The sequence below is a fragment of the Pelmatolapia mariae genome, linkage group LG6 (assembly GCF_036321145.2).
Source record: "Pelmatolapia mariae isolate MD_Pm_ZW linkage group LG6, Pm_UMD_F_2, whole genome shotgun sequence".
NCBI lineage: Eukaryota > Metazoa > Chordata > Actinopteri > Cichliformes > Cichlidae > Pelmatolapia > Pelmatolapia mariae.
The window spans coordinates 43133789-43152813 of NC_086232.1; the positions used below are offsets into that span (position 1 = coordinate 43133789).

At 41.0% G+C, this 19025-nt stretch overlaps 1 protein-coding gene across 2 annotated transcripts; it reads left to right on the forward strand.

Annotated features, from left to right (window-relative positions):
- Positions 1–4036: 4036 nt before the first annotated feature.
- LOC134629581 (uncharacterized) lies at positions 4037–18399 on the forward strand. 2 transcript variants are annotated; one of them, XM_063477044.1, is made up of 7 exons: positions 4037–4318; positions 10235–10552; positions 10707–11027; positions 13023–13340; positions 14149–14262; positions 14363–14418; positions 16628–18399. In XM_063477044.1, exons 1-7 carry the CDS (start codon positions 4285–4287, stop codon positions 16691–16693), a joined length of 1227 nt encoding a protein of 408 aa, XP_063333114.1. In that variant the 5' UTR covers positions 4037–4284; the 3' UTR covers positions 16694–18399. The 2 variants fall into 2 exon arrangements, with proteins under 2 accessions (XP_063333114.1, XP_063333116.1); XM_063477046.1 differs by lacking the exon at positions 13023–13340.
- Positions 18400–19025: the final 626 nt, after the last annotated feature.

Consider the following 19025-nt stretch of genomic DNA (forward strand, 5'->3'; position numbering starts at 1 on the left):
AAATAAAAATCCAGCTGTGAAACATTTGATGTCATAATATTTAATTATCTTTGTTGGAGAAAGTTTGAATATCTGCTGAGTTTCTTATAAGATGAAAACTAAATTTAGTTCAAGCCAAATACTGCAGTACTGTGTACTTTTCCACAGTCATGGTTTTAGATGTAACTATGATGCCATCTAGTGGTGAAATTCTGAAGTTAAAAGTTGTGCAGTTTGACCTCAAATCGGTCTCTTGCGTCCTTCGAACCAGTCTATTCATTTATGTTCTCTGTAATGGACTTTTGTTTTTAGTCTGTATGTTTTGACTTATTTGAGCTACCCTAATAAGTCCTGATGCACTAAACAGAGGACATCCTGGGCTTTCCGTTGATATCTCGTGTATGGGTGGTTTCTTTTAGCTCCAAAGAGGCAGGAAATCACATAAAAGATTAAACAGGAAGATTCTTTTTTTTCCTCGGGAATATATAATTATATCTATCTATATACACAAAAACAGATGCTTTTAGAGTTTAGATTAAAAATAATAATAATAAAGAAATGATCAAAGATCATGATGTCATCCTGTGCAGTTATGCTGCGAGCTTCAAACCCAGAAACTACTACGAGTTCAAACTTGTCCTGATCCAAACCATATGCACCAGATGTAAGACCAGACTGATAACAGATCACACTGACACTGTGAGGGCTTTTATTTTGGTGTGACAACGAGCTCACGCAGAAGGAAACCAGTGAAAGACTGTTCAGGACCGTGTACGTCATAAATACAGACGCTGTTACGACTGCGGTGGTATTTGTGTGATCCCCACGGTGAGTGGGTCTGCACAGCTGAGACAGGACGCAGTACAGCTGATAGATGATTGGCTCTGGCCTGAAGACCACACCGTGGACACACAAACTGTATAAACTACACTGCAATTGCGCCATCTAGTGACACAAACATCACAACGCAACGCTGTAAATGTAATGCTTTAAAACATTAGTTTTAAAACCATTTCAGATTATTGTAATAGTCTTTAGGATCTTTATGATTTTTACAGTTATATGAAAATCTTGGTCGAGTGTTGGACTGGCGACCTGTACAGGAAATACCCTCCTCTGACCCTGTGACAGCCCGGGAGACTCCGCAGTCAGGATGGAAAATATCATTTAAACAGCTGAACTGTAAACGTTCAAAGAACAAATGTAGATTTTTTTTTTCTGGAAAAAAACGAGCTGAAAGAAACAAGAAGTTTTTGTTCTGTAATTATTTAGGAAAAGCTGAAACATCCATATTTGATTCATTCTTTATTTAACCTCTTCTGATCTTGACCTCGTAGCAGACTAAACCTAATATTAATATTACGGCTAACGCAGTATCTGATTTTTTTTAAATTAAGAACTAGTACAAAAAGGAAATTTAAGATGAATGATTTTTGTCTGACAGTCACATTATGTTTGCTTTGGTTTGTTTTTGGTGTGACCCTCGGTCATTTTCTCTCACAGCAGCTTTAAGAACCTCAGTGAGTAACTAGTGAAGTAATAAACACTGACACCAACCCGGTCAGACTGAACTAAAACTAAAACTACACCTCTGCTGCAGTCCAATGAAATGTTTCACTGTCTGTATCTGGTATCAGTGTGTTTATGGACTCAACTGAACAGCCAATCAGAACATCTGAACATGCAACCCTGAGCAAAGGAAGACTGCAGTTACACGCGGATCGTGTTTGTGCTGATGGGGCAGCTCAGCACACAGAGAGCTGTTCCAAACCAAACCTTTGGAAACCACCAGGTGGCGCTGCTGAGGTTAGAAATCTCAATTGCAGCAGGATCTTGGACTGAGCGGGTTACATCACTCTGTGAATCTGTGAAGGTGAACCACCTGTTGTGTGTCTGATATGGAGGAGAAATCCACCTTAACAGGTACAGTTTTAACAGTTTTACAAAGCAGAGCGTTTTGGCTGAAACTGAAAAAACAAACAAACAGGAAGCTCAAAGTAAAACCTTCAAACAGCTGAGAGCAGCAGTAAAAGTGCTGCATGTGCACATTAGAGGTTCCTGTTTCAGTCACAGTAATCCACATCCCCCTGTATTAAGTCTCAAATAAAACTCACTACAGGTAAATCTACTGATAGCAGACTCAGCTCTGGGTTTCTATTCTTGGACTCTGCTGCTGTATCTTTGCATGATTCATATTTAAATGAACCCATATTTGTTTTATTCTGACAGCCCTTCAGTTCAGCCTGTTTGTAAATGTGTTTAGCTGAGATGACCATATTAGGGATAACCCCTCCCTGTGACATCACACAGCTGGTAAATGCTGAAACAGGATGTGTCAGAAAAAAGGAAAAGTGGAAAAGGTCTGCTGCTTGAACGCTCAGCAGTGCCGTCCTGCTGTAATCTGCTGTAATCTGCTGTAATCTGCTGTAATCTGTGGTTATGAGTAAAGAACGCAGACGTGTCAGACTCAGCAAAAACAACACAGTCAGTAAATCTCACTGAATCTAAGTCAGACTTTCCCTCCTCACTTCACAGCAGAGAAACAGGAACACAAAAATAACCCAAAGCAGTCTGAAAACAACAATTGCAGTTTAATAATGTCACAATAACAACAACAGAGAAGAACTTTCACTTTTTCACTTTCACAGCAACACACACACACACACACACACACACACACACACACACACACACACACACACACACACACACACACACACACACAGAAATTCCCTGTGAGGGACTAAAGTGAGCCAGCTTTGCTGAGTCAACACTAACAGCCTCTGTTTGTCCTTCGTATCAAACATTTTAAAGACTTATTCAGCTTTTCTTACCAGCGCTGTGATCTGGAGTCGAGCAGGAACATTTGTGAAAGAGAAAGTTGGAATTTTCTCCTGTGCTTGAAGGGAGGGGCTTTCAGCAGGAAAGGGTGTTTCCCCTCCCCCATCCTACAATGATCTTCACAGTCCACAGCAAAAATACAAATGAAAGCTCAGTTTTCTATCTATCAGTAGTGATGGGATTTCCGGCTCTTTTTAGAGAACCAGCTCTTTCGGCTCGGCTCACTAAAAAGAGCCGGCTCTTCAGGTTGTTTTGTTGCTTTAATTAATTTATTATTAACAATAATATAAAATTATGCACAAAAGGAATTACTAATGTAAAAGAAAGTGGTTTTATTTATATATGTTTATATATAAATATGTACAGGAGCCCCTAGAGACACGTACAAACTCCATAACACATTTCTAGCGTTAACTGAACTTCCAAAACAGAGCTACCTAGATCACTTAAATTACACAATTGAAAGCATATGTGTATTGTTTGTGTATTTATACACAAGCACTCATATATATTTAAATAATTAAAAAAAAAAAAAAGTTAATTTACCTCTTACTACCACACCATCGTTGGTACTTGCTGGCTTGTGTAGCCACTAGGTAACAAAAGCTCAACACTGCCCCCTAGCATCCTGGAGCACTTCTGCTGTGTTTTGTACGTGTTTCAGAGTTTTTACGTGTTTTTACGTGCTTCAGGGTTTGTACGTGCTTCGGAGTTTTTACGTGTTTTGGAGTTTGTACGTGTTTTGTCTCTAGGGGCCACCGTAAATAAACTTTTATTTATTCACTCCACATAAAATGTAATAAATAAATCATATAATACAAAAACCAACTATTCACATTTCAACTTTTAACTATTTAAATTTTCAGCTTTTTCCTCTTAGAGAAATTTAAAGTGAAACAACACAAAACACTGCAAACCACAACACAATTAAATATAAATTAAAATATGAAAACAAAAAGAAGATGCACATTCTCTGTCATATGGGCCTGCATAAATAAACTTTCTGAATCCTTTATCATCTGCAACTGAAAATAGTTGTGGATGATCACTATACCTTTCTAATGTGACGTTGTTGTCCCTGGCTCTCTCTCTCTCTCTCCCTCCCGCTCTGTTCCTGTGCTACTGCCAGTGTAACTACCGCCCCTCCCCCCTCTGCCCAGCGCAAAGCACAAGGCTCGCGTGCGGAGTGAAACGGAAAAAAAGTGAGAGAGAGAGTGAGAGAAAGAAGAAAAACCCACGGCTCGCCATAAGGAGCCGGCTCGCGTAGTTCACGTCAAAGAGTCGGCTCTAAGAGCCGTTTCGTTCGCGACCGACACATCACTAATTCTCAGCTGTAGTGTCGAACACATGAATTCAGCCACTACAGGACCAACCCAGGTGTCCTTGGAATCCTGTTGACTCGTGTCGTGTGATGTTCGTGCGGTCAGTTTTGGAGCAGAATCTCGTCGTCAACTCCAATAAAACATGATTTTCACGGTGCTTTTGCTTTTCATGGCAGGTAGGTCTCAAATGCTCATCTTTCAATTCTCAGTCTCCAGGTTTTGTTTCGACTTTTAAACTAGAACCTGAAGGTTTATTAGTGAGGAGAAGCTCGTTATCGCTTTACAGTCTTCAGATTATAAGGTTACACATTCATTATCCTGGTGACTTTCCCACAATGCGCTGCTGAAGAACGATCCAGGTGACTGCGTGACGCCAGCAGGAGTGTCTTTTGTTATTCTTCCTTCATTTCATCTGAGATGAGTTTGTTGTGTGCGAGGCATGCAGTGATATGAAACAATCAGTTTGAGCTTAGTGTACTCCTCAAGCCGCTCTTTCTTTACCACAGCTTTCTGTAGTTCTAGTTCCCTTCATGCTACCTTCATCTTGGCCTCTAGTTTCCTTTCTCTATGGCCGTTACTGCTCATTGACTCTGTGCGTCTTTTAGCCAAGCATCCAGGGCTGGACTGGGACAAAAAAAATCAGCCCGGGCATTTTGACTAGAGACCGGCCCAGCAGGTATTATAGGAAAAGCCATAAAGTCTTTGAATGAAAACAAACGCTGTTGTGACAGTGATGTACAGTCTTGTTGGTATATGTATGATTTTTATACATTTTACATCAGATAAAGACTTTGGCTGTAAGATTCAGATAATTATTTATTAAAAGCGAGACTTTTTAAATGAGAATAAGACAGAAAAGTATTTCTTTGTGCCCCCCTCTCCCTGTTAATGCCCTACCTGCCCCCCTGGCAAAACTTTGCTAGACCCGCCCCTGCACAGTTACCAGCTGTCAGCTACTTAGAAAAGGATCCTGGTGTTATTTGTCTCTCAGAAACAGTTCATAACTTCCCGTTAGCTCATCCATGTCACCTAAAAGGTAAACCTGTTTCTCCATCACCTGTTAGTAGTAATATACCGGCAGCTTTGTTTGCCCCCCCCCCCCACTTCCCCTTCCCCCCCCCCCCCCCACTTCCCCTTTCCCCTGCGCGTCCATGTGAGTGCACGTACGCGTGTGTCCCCCTGTAGTAGGTACTTTTGCTCATGCATGTGAGTTCAGGGGTCATATGAGTTCACATGTGTTTAATAGTGTTTTATTTAATGAAACCATTATTTGTTTTAATTAAACTGTTTTTAAAGGATTGTATAGGTCTCAGCACTCTGTTATTTAGACATAATGATTTAATTTAACTAGTTTAGGGGTATTTTACTTTTAGTTTAACTACTTAGGAGCATTTTGCTTTTTCTTTAGTGCTCTGAAACACACAGAGGCTAATAGTTTTTAAACAGAGTGCCACAAATAACAGGTATCCCTTTAGAAATAAACAGTGATACTTCTAAAAAACACATATTCACACCTAGCCACACTAGCACTGTATCAACCCCCAATGTTCCTTTAATGCAACTAGCCCTATAATTATCTACTAGTCAAAAACACACTGCAATAGTAAGACTTGTTGATTACACATAGATGATTTAACTACTTTAGGAGCATTTTGCTTTTTCTTTAGCGCTCTGAAAAGGTTTGGAACACATCGCTGTTCATAAGAGTTTAATTTAATCAAACCTCATTTTACAGATCTAAGTGGCTCCTCATCACTAGCCAATTTAAATATCTGAATTTTCGGAATGATGATCCAAGCGGGACACAGAGGCTGCTAGTTTTAACGCACCAGAGTGCAAATATAAATAAAAACCTGACTATCCTGAGAGCCTAGCCGCAGCGACACCTTTCTTTCACACGGATGCCTGGATGTGCGTTGGAGCCGACTTTGCTTCCCACACAGAGTGTTTCTGACCTACGGGCGCTGCTTATACAACAGAGAAGAGCAACAATACAGCATGTTGCTCTGCTCCAAGACATCCGCGGCCCTTTCACACGGTAAGCATGTCTGTTATACCCAGGGCATAAATGTCTGTATGTCAGTGCTGATTATTCAAACCCTGTTTAAAATGTGACACATATGTTGTCCGAAAACAAATCCTCTAAATTTGCAAAGTTACTGATTTAAAAATATATTTTTGAATTTTTAATTGCATGACAAACATATGAGAGACTCTCGAACGTGTTTATTTATATAGCTACATTCACAATGGTATAACCATGCTAAATAAAAGAGGCCCAAGCACCAACGCACTCTATGTTGATAAGTACATGAAGTGTACCTCTACCTCTACAGCTGAAAACAGTCTGTATTCATACTTTGAGGATCTGCTGAATTGTTTTTTAATGCCACTTTTTACAAACTGCAGATGATGAAATCCTCTTTATTGTAGAAACTGTCCCTAAGCTATTGTTGCTCATACTTACTGAGTTCCCAGCTACTTCCTTACTATGTCAGTAAACTTTTTGAAAAGGAAGCTGTTGTAGATTTAAAGAAACATCCTAATTGAAGCAAAGGCAAAAAATTGGAATTAATTTTATGTGACTGTTCATATTAAATCCAACAACAAGTGAAAATCCAAAAACCGGCTCCAATCCTTTGTATTAATGATCTCCCCCTCTCTCTCTCTCTCTCTCTCTCTCTCTGAGTGTGTGTGTGTGTGTGTGAATGCCCTCACAGAAGGAAGGTCACAGCAGGAGCTTGTCTCAAATGCATTTCCAATCAGTTTTTTACAAGAAGTGTAGCTCATACGATGGTATAAATGTATTCTTTGCGATACTTTATTAATATGAAACTCTAAAGATTTTGAGTTCATGCACATTGTGAAACAAGAATATAAATCTTTGTGTCACAATGATTTCTATAAAAACATGTTGTTTATGGGCATAATGTAACAAATCTATTGTGCGCCCTAATAATGATCAAAGGTAATTGAAGAGGAAGCTTGAACCCTAACTCAGGACATTTTCATGACAAGTGACAGCGCAGACATCTGCTAATGAGAGAACATGTTTTTCATCATAAAGACTGTGATATGAAGCATCGTTAAAGTGTCACTTCAGTAATGTTGACTCATGTTTTTATAGATGACTTTAAAACACTAAACTCTGATTTCTGTGGTTTATTTTAAGTTTACAGAATATAACATGTGGTAAGACGATGAGTTTTACTTCTCACTGTCCGTGTTATGTGTATCTATTTATCATGTATCCTACTTTGCTCTGTGGACTGTAAAATGTTTCATTGTATTCATAAAATAAACCAGACTTTCACCGTCTGCATCTTTTACTGTTTTTCTGCTTTTGTTCACTCCAAGTTTGACAAAACCCACAGATATCCAGAGTTAAAACTATCCCCTCTTCTTCTTCTCTGTGTTGTTGTTGCTGTTGTTGGTGTTTGTGTGTGTGTGTGTGTGTGTGTGTGTGTGTGTGTGTGTGTGTGTGTGTGTGTGTGCGCGCGCCTTAGAAGTAAAATAATACATTAGCCATACTTAAAAAACATCTGAATTTCATTTAGAACTGAGATTCTATGTTGTAAGCAGAAATCTTATGCTCAGCCAGAAGCGTGTTTCCCCACTTCCACAACGCTGAGGTGACAAATCCACAACCCCCAACAAATGGTTTGTTACACGAGGGTGTGAAGGGCAAGCTTTACTTACACAGCCTCACACACAGTAGATTTTTAAAGTTTTTTTGGGTACAGTGGTTTAGCCACAGATGCAACTTCCACTTTTGATAAAGATCACTCCACCTGTTTATTTCTTAAGAAATTAAGCTCTTATTTATAAATGTTTACACAATAATAGACACAGCATGCTCTGTGACATTATACAGGTCCTTCTCAAAAAATTAACATATTGTGATAAAGTTCATTATTTCCTGTAATGTACTGATAAACATTAGACTTTCATATGTTTTAGATTCATTACACTGAAGTAGTTCAAGCCTTTCATTGTTTTAATATTGATGATTTTGGCATACATAACTCATGAAAACCCAAAATTCCTTCAGATGAGTAGCTGCCTTGAGACCAGGAGGGCCAGGTTCGAATCCTGCTCTGGGGACACCTCAGGTCCTCCAAGGTTTGGAGGCCTATCTCCCCCCCACCACTCCCCCTGCCAGTGGCAGACGCCCTCAGACATCGGTGCGTTGGTGGTTCTTTGTGTCCGGGGGTGGGCGTCCAGGTAAACACCGGCTCACTCCTTGGTGGCTGCTTGTCGGGGCCTGGAGCCTGGGGCTCGCTCGGGCCCCTTCAGGGGTGGGGTACCCTCGGCCTCTCGGCCCGGGGCTCGGTCACTCAGGCACAGCTGGCTGCCGGCGGAGCTCACGGGCACGTCACTGCAACCCCCCCTGGCTTCTGCTCCGCGGCTGCTGAGTGATCCCTCATCTGGGACTCTCCTCAGCTCTTTCTGGGACAGTGGCGCGGCTGCCCCTCTGTTGGTCTTCCTTGGTCTCTTGTGTTCTGGGGGCCTCTGGATGTCTGGAGTTTTGATCTCCTCCATACCTGCTTCATGCCCTGGAGGACGGGGCTGTGGCCCCCCCACACCCTCTAGCAGATCATTACATGAAGGAACCTTTTAAAAACAAGCGCGCTCATGCTCACAGGTGTACACACAGGTGATCACACACACAAACTACACCCTTTTTGGCTCCTACCTCAAAGCACACTGTGCGCTGTCGATCTTACGTGCTGCACAATAATGTTTAATATTTAGTATTTACTGTTATATTCACATAGATCATCGTGATGTTGTTTATTATGTTGCTCTTTTTTTCTTCTGCTTGTTTTCTTTTTTCTTTCTCAACCGGTGATCCAGGTGATCGATATATGTATTTTTTGTCTGCTTATTTTGTTGGTTTTTGTTTTTTGCCCTTTATCCCCGTCCCTCTTCCCCGCTGTTTTTCTTTCCCTCTTTCTTTCCCCCAGTCAAGTCTGTCTCGTATTTACAAGTGAAAATAAAATAAACAATTAAAGGTGAATCAAATAGACCAATACGGCAAGGCTGGGATGGTCCATTTGGTAAAGTAAATCCGTTGGGCATCTTTCTTCGCCTTTAGACAAGAATTCTGATGGCAAAAGAACCAAACGGGACAGGCAAAAAAAAAAAAAAGCAGAGCGGACTCTTGGTCTTCCTTTCCTGGACGTCCTCATGTCAGACAGTTTCATCGTAGTCTTGATGGTTTTTGGGACTGCACTTGGGGACACATTCAAAATTTTAATAATGTTCTGGAGTGACTGACCTTCAGTTCATACAGTAATGATGGACTGTTTTTTCTCTTAGCTGATTGGTTCTTGCCATAATATGAATTCTAACAGTTGTCAAACACGACTGTCAGCTGTGTACTAACCTGACTTCTGCACAACACACCTGATGGTCCCAACCCCATTAAGAAGGCAAGAAATTTCTCAAATGAACCCTGACAGGCACACCTGTGAGGTGAAACCATTTCAGGTGACGACATCATGAAGCTCACTGAGAGAAGGCCGAGGGTTTGCAGAGCTGTCAACAAAGAAAAGGGCAGCTCCTAAAATATAAGACATATTTAGAGTTATTATTTTTTCTTTGCTACATAATTTCATATATTTTGCTTCATATATTTGATGTCTCCAGTTTGTTTCTACAGTGCAGAAAGTAGTAAAAATAAAGAAAAAGCATTAAATGAGAAGGTGTGTCCAAAACCTTTAATTGGTGGTGTACACAGACAGTGGTGGCCAAGCAGAAGAAGACGGCCATAGTAATAGATGTAGATATACCAAGTGACAGCAACATCAGGAAGAAGCTGGAGAAGTACCCAGGGCTGGGAGATGAGCTCGGGAAGATTCGAGGGTGAGGGTAACAGTGATCCTGGTGGTAACTGGAGTGCTCAGTGAGGTGACCCCCCCAGCTCAATGAGTGGCTCCAGCAGATCCCGGGAACAACATCTGAGATGTCTGTGCAGGAGAGCACAGTCCTAGTAAAAGCTCAGCTCGATGAACAAAACAAAGACTTTCTGCACGACGAGCGGGGAATTATTAGAAATGTTATTTAATTAATTTCTTTCTTCTCTTTAGGCTTTGTCTGTTCTGAAGAATCACAAATAATCGTGAAGGCTGGAGATACTGTGACTTTACATGGTAATAAAACATGGCATCAAACTCAGGATTACTTTTGGCTCTATGGGCGATGTCCCCCAGAGACAATTACCGTCGTCATCAGGGGTAAAGTCACTCCTATTAATGGAACCAGATTTACAGACAGGCTCAACACAGACGTGAACACGGGATCGATCACCATCTCAAACCTCACCGTCCATGACACCGGAGTATTTTCGACTCCGTTTTTTACACCAAACGGAGCCTTGAAAGAAGCGTTTGACCTCATTGTCCACGGTAAGTAATAAATAACCGTTTCCTGTCTCTGAATGTTTTAGATTTAGTCGTTTGCTTTGATTTTTCAGATTCTGTGCTGTGTTGAAATTCTCAAATAATAACAAAATGACAATTTTCTTTGTGCATTTTTTTGTGATTTCTCTTTAAAATCCAGATAATACAGTTATTGTTGTTATTGATGTTGATGTTCTGGAGGGGGACGATGTCACTCTGGACCCTAAACTAAACATGCGACTGAGAAACCCCGAGGTCAGATGGATGCAGGGTGAAAGCTGTGTTGGAGAGCCCATAGTTGTGTTTGAGAATAATATGACCTCTATTAAGAAAAGCTTTGAGAGTCTCCTGCTGCTGAACCCGTGCACTGCAGAGCTCACCTTCATCGGCATAACCAAAGACCTTTCTGGGAGTTACTGTGCCAGGATAGAGGACTCTGGGTTCGTGGAAATAACGACAAAGTTTTTCATCACTGTCTATGGTGAGTAAATGTTCTTTGTGTCATCACTGAGAAGCATGATAACAGTGACGGTTGTTGTTCTTGTTGAACCAGTAAAACCTGTTTTAAATGCTGACATCACCAGTGTTGGGTAAGTTACTTTAAATTAGTAACTTAGTTACATTACTAGTTATTTCTCTAAAAAAGTAACTCAGTTACTTCAAGTTACTCGTTACTTTCAAAGTAACTAGTTACTAGGGAAAGTAACTTTGGTTTTACTCAGATTTCTCTTGTTAAGGTGTTGCTTCTGTAACTGGATACCCAGCAAGTTTGCCAGTCTTCTAGCTTGCTTACTTGCCACAAGTGCACTGTGCCACCTACCAATAGAAAGGAAAAAATAATGTGCACATTTCCACCAGAGAAATCCCACGCCTGGACCGTCGTTGACCGCCGCGATGATTCTAGCCTGCTTTTTACATCCAACACAAAAACTGCAGTCGTGGTGCTTTTGATTGTACTCAGAACTTGGAAATTCTGCCTTCTGAATAGGAAGATGTAGGTAACACCAGACTGCAGATGAGCTGCATACAGGGCTGGACCGGGACAAAAAAATCGTCCCGGGCATTTTGACTAGAGACCGGCCCACCATTATAGGAAAAATCATAAAGCCTTTGAATGAAAACAAACACTGTTGTGACAGTGATGTACACTGTTCTGATGGTATATATGTATCAATCTATCAATTGTTTGTTGTAAGACTCAGATAATTATTTTTTTTAAAAGCGAGACATTTTAAATGAGAATAATAAAGAAAAGTATTTCCTTGTCCCCCCCTTTCCCTGTTAATGCCCTACCTGGCCCCCTGGCAAAACTTTGCTAGACCCGCCCCTGCACAGTTACCAGCTGTCAGCTACTTAGAAAAGGATCCTGGTGTTATTTGTCTCTCAGAAACAGTTCATAACTTCCCTTCAACTCCTTCATGTCACCTAAAAGGTAAACCTGTTTCTCCATCAGCTGTTCAGCTCTGATGATTCAGTAAGGACATCTCCTGGTTTCATCTTCATGTTTCCCTCTCACCAGATAACCAAACTGATATCATGACCAGCAGCTTTACAGCTGTGGCTCCAGCAAACATCAGCTACTAGAAATTAATATTAAATAAATTCTAACAACAGCTGATCAAGCTTAAACATGCTGCTGTTTTTTAGCGCGACATCCGCTGGTTTCTTCTTTCTGGCGCAAAGTGGGCGATAAATAAACAAGAGAAAAGCCGATCAGCTGATCATTGATCAGTTTCGTGATTGAAGTAGAAACAGGAGAGAATGAGAGAAGAAGAGGCAGCTGTGCAGCAAAGACAGAATAACTCCAGCTTTGTGTCTTTTTCATTGTAGCTGAAGTCCGGGACAAACTGTGTTCCTTTTCACCTCAATACGAAACGCGTAATATTTTCTCTGAATACCAGACGATTCTGTTTTTTAGGGGACGGTTGGAAACTCTAATAATTAACCGTATGAACAAAATAAAGTTCAACATCAGTAACATAGCACCCACCCAGCTGTATAGAAACTCCGTCATGCTAGCTAGCACGCAGTACGAAAATGTCAGCATACCGAAAATAAACTCCACCTAAACTTGGTTTATATCTGACTCCGATAGACTGCAGGTCATAACTTCTTACCTGAAGTTCAGTTCACCTGACACTCGGACCGGCGGCTGCTTCGGGTCTCTCCTCTTGCCTCCCTTTTCCTTCATCCACCTGCTGGCTTCCACCACTTGCTAATGTTACTGAATCTGTGGAAGCTCCGCGATATCCACCACACGAAGTAACGAATAACGAGCCTATTTAAATCCCAGTAACGAGTAACGCGTTCCTGGTTTTGGCATAATAACTAGTTACCGTGCTCATTACCACAATAATAACGTAGTTACTGTAACGCGTTACTTAATAACGCGTTAGTCCCAACACTGGACGTCACACATGTAATCTAACCATGTGACTGTTCAGGTACAATTCAACAGCAGCACTTTCCTTCTTAGATCCTGTTTCTGTTCCACACATCACTGAAGCCCAGCCAGACATTACAGCAAAGTCCAGCATTGAAACCCAGTCAGCTGTCAGTGGGATCTGCTCTGCAAGATGTTGGGTAGAGAATTCATTCAATGTCATCCTGTCATGGCACAGAGGAAGTGAGATTATAATGAATACTAGTGACCCAGATGTCTCCAACAACCTAACCCTCACTCTGGAGATCCAGAGAAAGAATGAATCCATCTACAGCTGCAGGGCAGAAAACCCTGTCAGTAACAAGACTGCTGCCCTCAACTCCAGACTGTGGTGTTCAGCTCATGACACAGGTAGTGTGTGTGTGTGTGTGTGTGTGTCCAGCCTTCATTGTGTGGAGCAGAAATGTGGCCGCCTGAAACACTGGAACCTGCTCTCAGTGAAAAGTTAGATGTGCATCTTAAACTTTAAGCTTCGTTCTTGGTTGAATAAAGCTCCGGTACTGTTGCAGAGCAGGCTGTCAGTACTCAGAGTGAGGACAGAGCCAGAGTACCAGTGCTGTGCCCTGAGCCGTCCATCCGTGCTAACCACCGTGCTACTGGTTCCAAATAAATGAGCGCATCTCTCAGAAGTTATTGAAATATTGTCACTTTTTCAAACTAACGATGTTTGATTTTCGTAAACATATTTTTTCTGTATTTACTTTTGTTGGGTGCCTTCAGTGCACTCTGCACTTACCCACTGATACAGAAGCATCCAGAGTGGGCGTGTCACGGAAGATCCATTCAAATACTCATGTCAGTTCATTTATTTGGCACATTTAAACCAGGGGTCCATCGCAGGTGATTAAACATTCATTTGAAACTGATTTGAATAATCAAATGTCCAAAAGTATAAAATTATTTATTGATTTTTATTATTAAAATTAATCTTCTTTACAACTTTTGCACACATGCAGGGTTCAGTGGTTGATGTTTGTTGTGCCTTCATCTTGTGACTTTATGAGAAACATGTTTCCTGTTGTTGTGTAACTGAGTGTGAACGACATGAAAATCATCTCAGTTTAAAACTGAACTTTATTAAACTGAAACTAATTTTAATCATTTCTGTATCATTAACACCTTAAAGAAGAGTAAAACTAATATTTGAATTTGTTTACAGGTGACACAGGATGGATTATTGGAGTGATTGTAGGGGTGGGAGCGTCTGTTGTAATGGTCCTGGTGATTGTTGCTGTTGCTCATTGCTACAGGCAAAGAAACAGAAATTCAGGAAGTATGTGAATGTAAATCTTTGCTATTCATCATGTTTTCATGATTTTCTTTTACTTATAAAATTTCCTGTTACACACATTTGTTCTTTATTTCTTATCTAGATAATAAGTCTTCACTAGAGATGCGAGAACAACCCACCAACAACCAAAACCTCCAGGTATCCTCCTCTGTTTCATATCATAAACTTGGTCAGTCTTTTCATTAAATGCAGTTGTTTTCACACATGAACTTAACAATTTCAGGAAAATCATATTTTCCACAGTTGCTCTTTCTCACACAAAAATAAACTTCTTCAGATTAAATCTCAGTCCAGCAAATATTCTGATTTAGAAAAAGAACGACACATGAAGTCCACCTGCTGTGGATTCACGGTACAAATGCAGGGCTGTTCTTCGATGTGTCACAGGGACTTTGAGGACATGTTCAGTATTTGTGTTCTTTTTTTTTTTTTTTTTTTTTTTTAAACCTGTCCCGTTTGGTTCTTTTGCCATCAGAATTATTGTCTAAAGGCGAAGAAAGATGCCCAACGGATTTACTTTACCAAATGGACCATCCCAGCCTTGCCGTAATGGTCCATTTGATTTACCTTTTATTGTTTATTTTATTTTATTTTATTTTATTTTTTTTACTTGCTAGATACGGGACAGGGGAAAAGAAAAGGGAGAAAGAAAGAGGGGAAAAAAAAAAAAAAAAAAAACAGCGGAGAAGAGGGACGGGGATAAAGGGCAAAAAACAAAAAGCAACAAAATAAGCAGACAAAAAATACATATATCGATCACCTGGATCACCTGTTGAGAAAGAAAAAAGAAAACAAGCAGAAGAAAACGAGAGTAATAGAATAAACAACATCACAATGATATATGGGAATATAACGCTAAATACTTAATATTAAACATTATTGTGCAGCACGTAAGATCGACAGCGCACAGTGTGCTTTGAGGTAGGAGCCAAAAAGGGTGTAGTTTGTGTGTGTGATCACCTGTGTGTACACCTGTGAGCATGAGCGCGCTTGTATTTAAAAGGTTCCTTAATGTAATGATCTGCTAGAGGGTGTGGGGGGCCACAGTCCCATCCTCCAGGGCATGAAGCAGGTATGGAGGAGATCAAACTCCAGACATCCAGAGGCCCCCAGAACACAAGAGACCAAGGAAGACCAACAGAGGGGCAGCCGCGCCACTGTCCCAGAAAGAGCTGAGGAGAGTCCCAGATGAGGGATCACTCAGCAGCCGCGGAGCAGAAGCCAGGGGGGGTTGCAGTGACGTGCCCGTGAGCTCCGCCGGCAGCCAGCTGTGCCTGAGTGACCGAGCCCCAGGCCAAGAGGCCGAGGGCACCCCACCCCCGAAGTGGCCCGAGCGAGCCCCAGGTTCCAGGCCCCGATAAGCAGCCATCAAGGAGTGAGCCGGTGTGTACCCGGACGCCCACCCCCGGACACAAAGAACCACCAACGCATCGATGTCTGAGGGCGTCTGCCACCGGCAGGGGAAGTGGTGGGGGGAGATAGGCCTCCAAACCTTGGAGGGCCTGAGATGTCCCCAGAGAGGTCGCGTCTGATACCCAACCTGACATATAGACACAGACATACAGGCACACTCAAATACAAACATCCATTCCCACCCTCATGCTCTCATAGGCAATTACTCCACACTCAACCAACGTGGAGACAGACATAAAGAGACGCTGTACACACAATCACACTCCCCAAGCGTACTCTAAGAACCGGGTCTAGGTACCCTTGCCCCTGGAGGGGGAAACTGCACCCAGACCCAGGTGGTGTTACCCTTTTCCCTGCAGTGGGGAGAAGCAGACTGCCCCGAACAGTATTTGTGTTCTTACCATCAACTGCCAGGTCAGCTAAGATGTAGCCTAGCAGACAGCTAGCAGCTACCTGTCAGTCAGAGAGGCCACGCCCCTGACGGTGATATTCAGCGAGCTATGTGCAGGGTGGGCTGATACTGCTGTGCCTCTTAGTGAACACAAAGGTGTTCAACTGTAAACTCTGCAGGACAACAACTAAAGCACAACACAACATGTGACCTGCTCTAAGTCCTGTAGATGAGTCCATGTGTTGTTTATGCTCTAAGAGTCTGCTGCAGCTTCTTTTGTGTGACATGAACTTCCTCTGTTCTTTGGTTAGCACGTTTAATTTAACAAACGTTCATTACTGACATGTTTTAGTGAAGGAAAATACGTCTGTTACTTTAAATAAATCTGTGATAAATGTCCCACAGTTACATTTAGTTTGGTGGCTGCAGGGCCCTGAGAAATGAGCTGAGTGTCTCACGAGCACTTTATTTTGGTGATTGTGTTTATGTGATCTGGAGGGTGAGACGTGAAATGTGTAACGGGGACTTTATGTTCTTTTTCAGGGCAGTGATGAACCTCTGCTCCTAAACAGCAGAGAACGAAACTATCGAACGAGAAATGATGAGTGAGACGTCATCAAAGTAACAGCTCACAGACACCCCGACGGTCCACATTCAGGCTAAAGATCAGTTATATTACATTGTTACTGTGGTGACTTATGCTCCAGCGTACCTTTGAGCAGACTGCTGAATGATATTTTAAAACAGCCGGTGTCATTTTAAGGTTATGTCTAAGTGGACTAGTGTGTCCTGGTCTACAGCAGCAAACTCGTTGTATGACGGCTGCATTTGGTTTGTAACTATTTTTTTGTTTTTTAGTCTACGACCAACTGCTATGAACTATTAGTCAATACAGCAAACATGAGATTTTTCTTTTTTCACATTAACTTTGTTAATGAGCCTTTTGTTGAAACCACCATCACTCCTGAGTTATCACTGTGAAAGCTGTCCTGTCTGGCTTCCTCCTCTGATGTTAGTTCATTTACTTCATATGCAGACGTTCTCCTTCATTTCTGGTTTAGCAGCGCAGACTTCTCCACGCGAACACTGTCACCATCGACCCCATGATCCACGTCAAAGTGGAGAAATAGGGAACCTTCAGTAAGCAGATTTCAGGTTGCAATCAGGACCCCATCGATTTACAGCCATTTAGATTCACACTTTGAGGTAAAACTTACAAATGCTCACTGTCATGATTCATATTCCAGAAGGGGTCATAAGGTTCATCAGTGATACTGCATACAGAGATCATGGGGGATCCAGCTTTGGGAATTGGGGTAAATTTAAAACATCCCCGTGTCCGTACGACACTAAAAAGTTATTGCATCTCTTTATATGGAGTGAAGCTGTGGAACAGGCTGAGTGATGAACTGAACCTCTGTCCCAGCATTACTCAGTTTAGAAAGCAAACCAGGGAGGAGGCGGGGCTTTAACCAGGCGCTCTCACCCACTATTTACACACTGTGTGTGTGTAAGTGTGTAATGTATATCTGCTGATGTGTTACTGGGGTTATAAAACTAAATCCAGGTAACAAGTTGCAAGGAAACATTTCTAAAAGCATACGACAAAAACAGGAAGTGATGATCACTAAACAGTCGAAAAAGGGTGAGATTAAATGTAAATTAAAGCTTGCACTTCTTCCTTTTTGCAGTTTTTAATTAAGACTAATTTTGTCCTTGTGTTTTGTTTTGTTTTCTTTGCTGTTGTATTATGTTCACATGTTCAAATTAAAGCCACATTACAATTACATACATAACAAATGGCGACTCTTCACACTTCATAATCTGATAGTAATTTTGCATGTGCACTTATTTACTTTTTAACACTCGTTAGTGAATGAAGCCCGTTCTCTTTGTGTATATAATGTGTACAAGCGTCTCTTTGTGTCATACTATTTTTATTCGGCTACATTTTTATTGCTTTATCTGGATTTTGTATTTGTAAAGTCTTTTTGGAATATTGTTTAAAAATGGGTTATTAAAGTTCTCTATAATAATGTAAACAGTGACAGTTACTGTAGGACTGAGAGGCTGTACCAGGATAAAGAGAAGTTTAGTTAGCTGCTCTTTATAAACTATGTTTCTGGTGCTACATAAATATAAAACTGAGTAACTCACACGTTTTCTATTCTGTACTATTGACCCTGCCTGCTGCTGCAAACACAGAGCTGTGTTAGCTTCTCAGGTGCTTTTGATGCCTTCATGTCTTACAAATTTTTAATAATATTTTAGAATTTATGTGGTTTTTTAATCCTTTTTTAACATGTATTTTTGAATTCTGTTGTATTATGGGATAGATATGCCTTCAATAAACTTCTATTATGATCAATGATCAGTGACTAATTCTTTATAAAGTCTTTTTATGAATCAGTCAGCACCATGGCTGCATTCAAAAACAGCTTCAGTGTAACAAGTAATGTAACAAAATAACAATGTAACAGCAAAGTGAACGCTGAAAATTCCCCCTGTGACATCATGAGCATCCTGTGAAATTCATGAATATATCTGAAAATATCAGGTTTTTACAGCTTATAGAAGCCAAAGATTTCAGCCAGTTCTGCTGCAGTCAGATGTGTAAAGATAATACATTCATCGTTTTAGTATATAATGCTGTCAAAGGTCAGACATTAGGGTATTGTTATAAAAACATCATAAAACATTAAAGTGTTTGTCTGCTCGCGATATGGCAGCCTCGCTTCTGTCAGTCTGCCCCAGGGCAGCGGTGGCTACACCTGTAGCTGCACCAGTGTGTGAATGTGAGAGTGAATGAATAGTGGAATTGTAAAGCGCTTTGAGGGTCTCGAAAAGCGCTTTACAAATGCAATTCATTGTTATTATAATATATTATTATTATTATTATTATTGCTCTTGCTTTAGTTTGTAACCTCTGTTTTTCAAAAGA

What these genes read in the sequence shown, in the direction of transcription:
- LOC134629581 (XM_063477044.1), top strand. Translation starts at nt 4,285, where the DNA reads ATGATTTTCACGGTGCTTTTGCTTTTCATGGCAG. An exon ending in GTTTTTCATCACTGTCTATG is followed by an intron (nt 11,028 to 13,022) that starts GTGAGTAAATGT and finishes TTTCCTTCTTAG; the next exon opens with ATCCTGTTTCTGTTCCACAC. An exon ending in CCAACAACCAAAACCTCCAG is followed by an intron (nt 14,419 to 16,627) that starts GTATCCTCCTCT and finishes GTTCTTTTTCAG; the next exon opens with GGCAGTGATGAACCTCTGCT.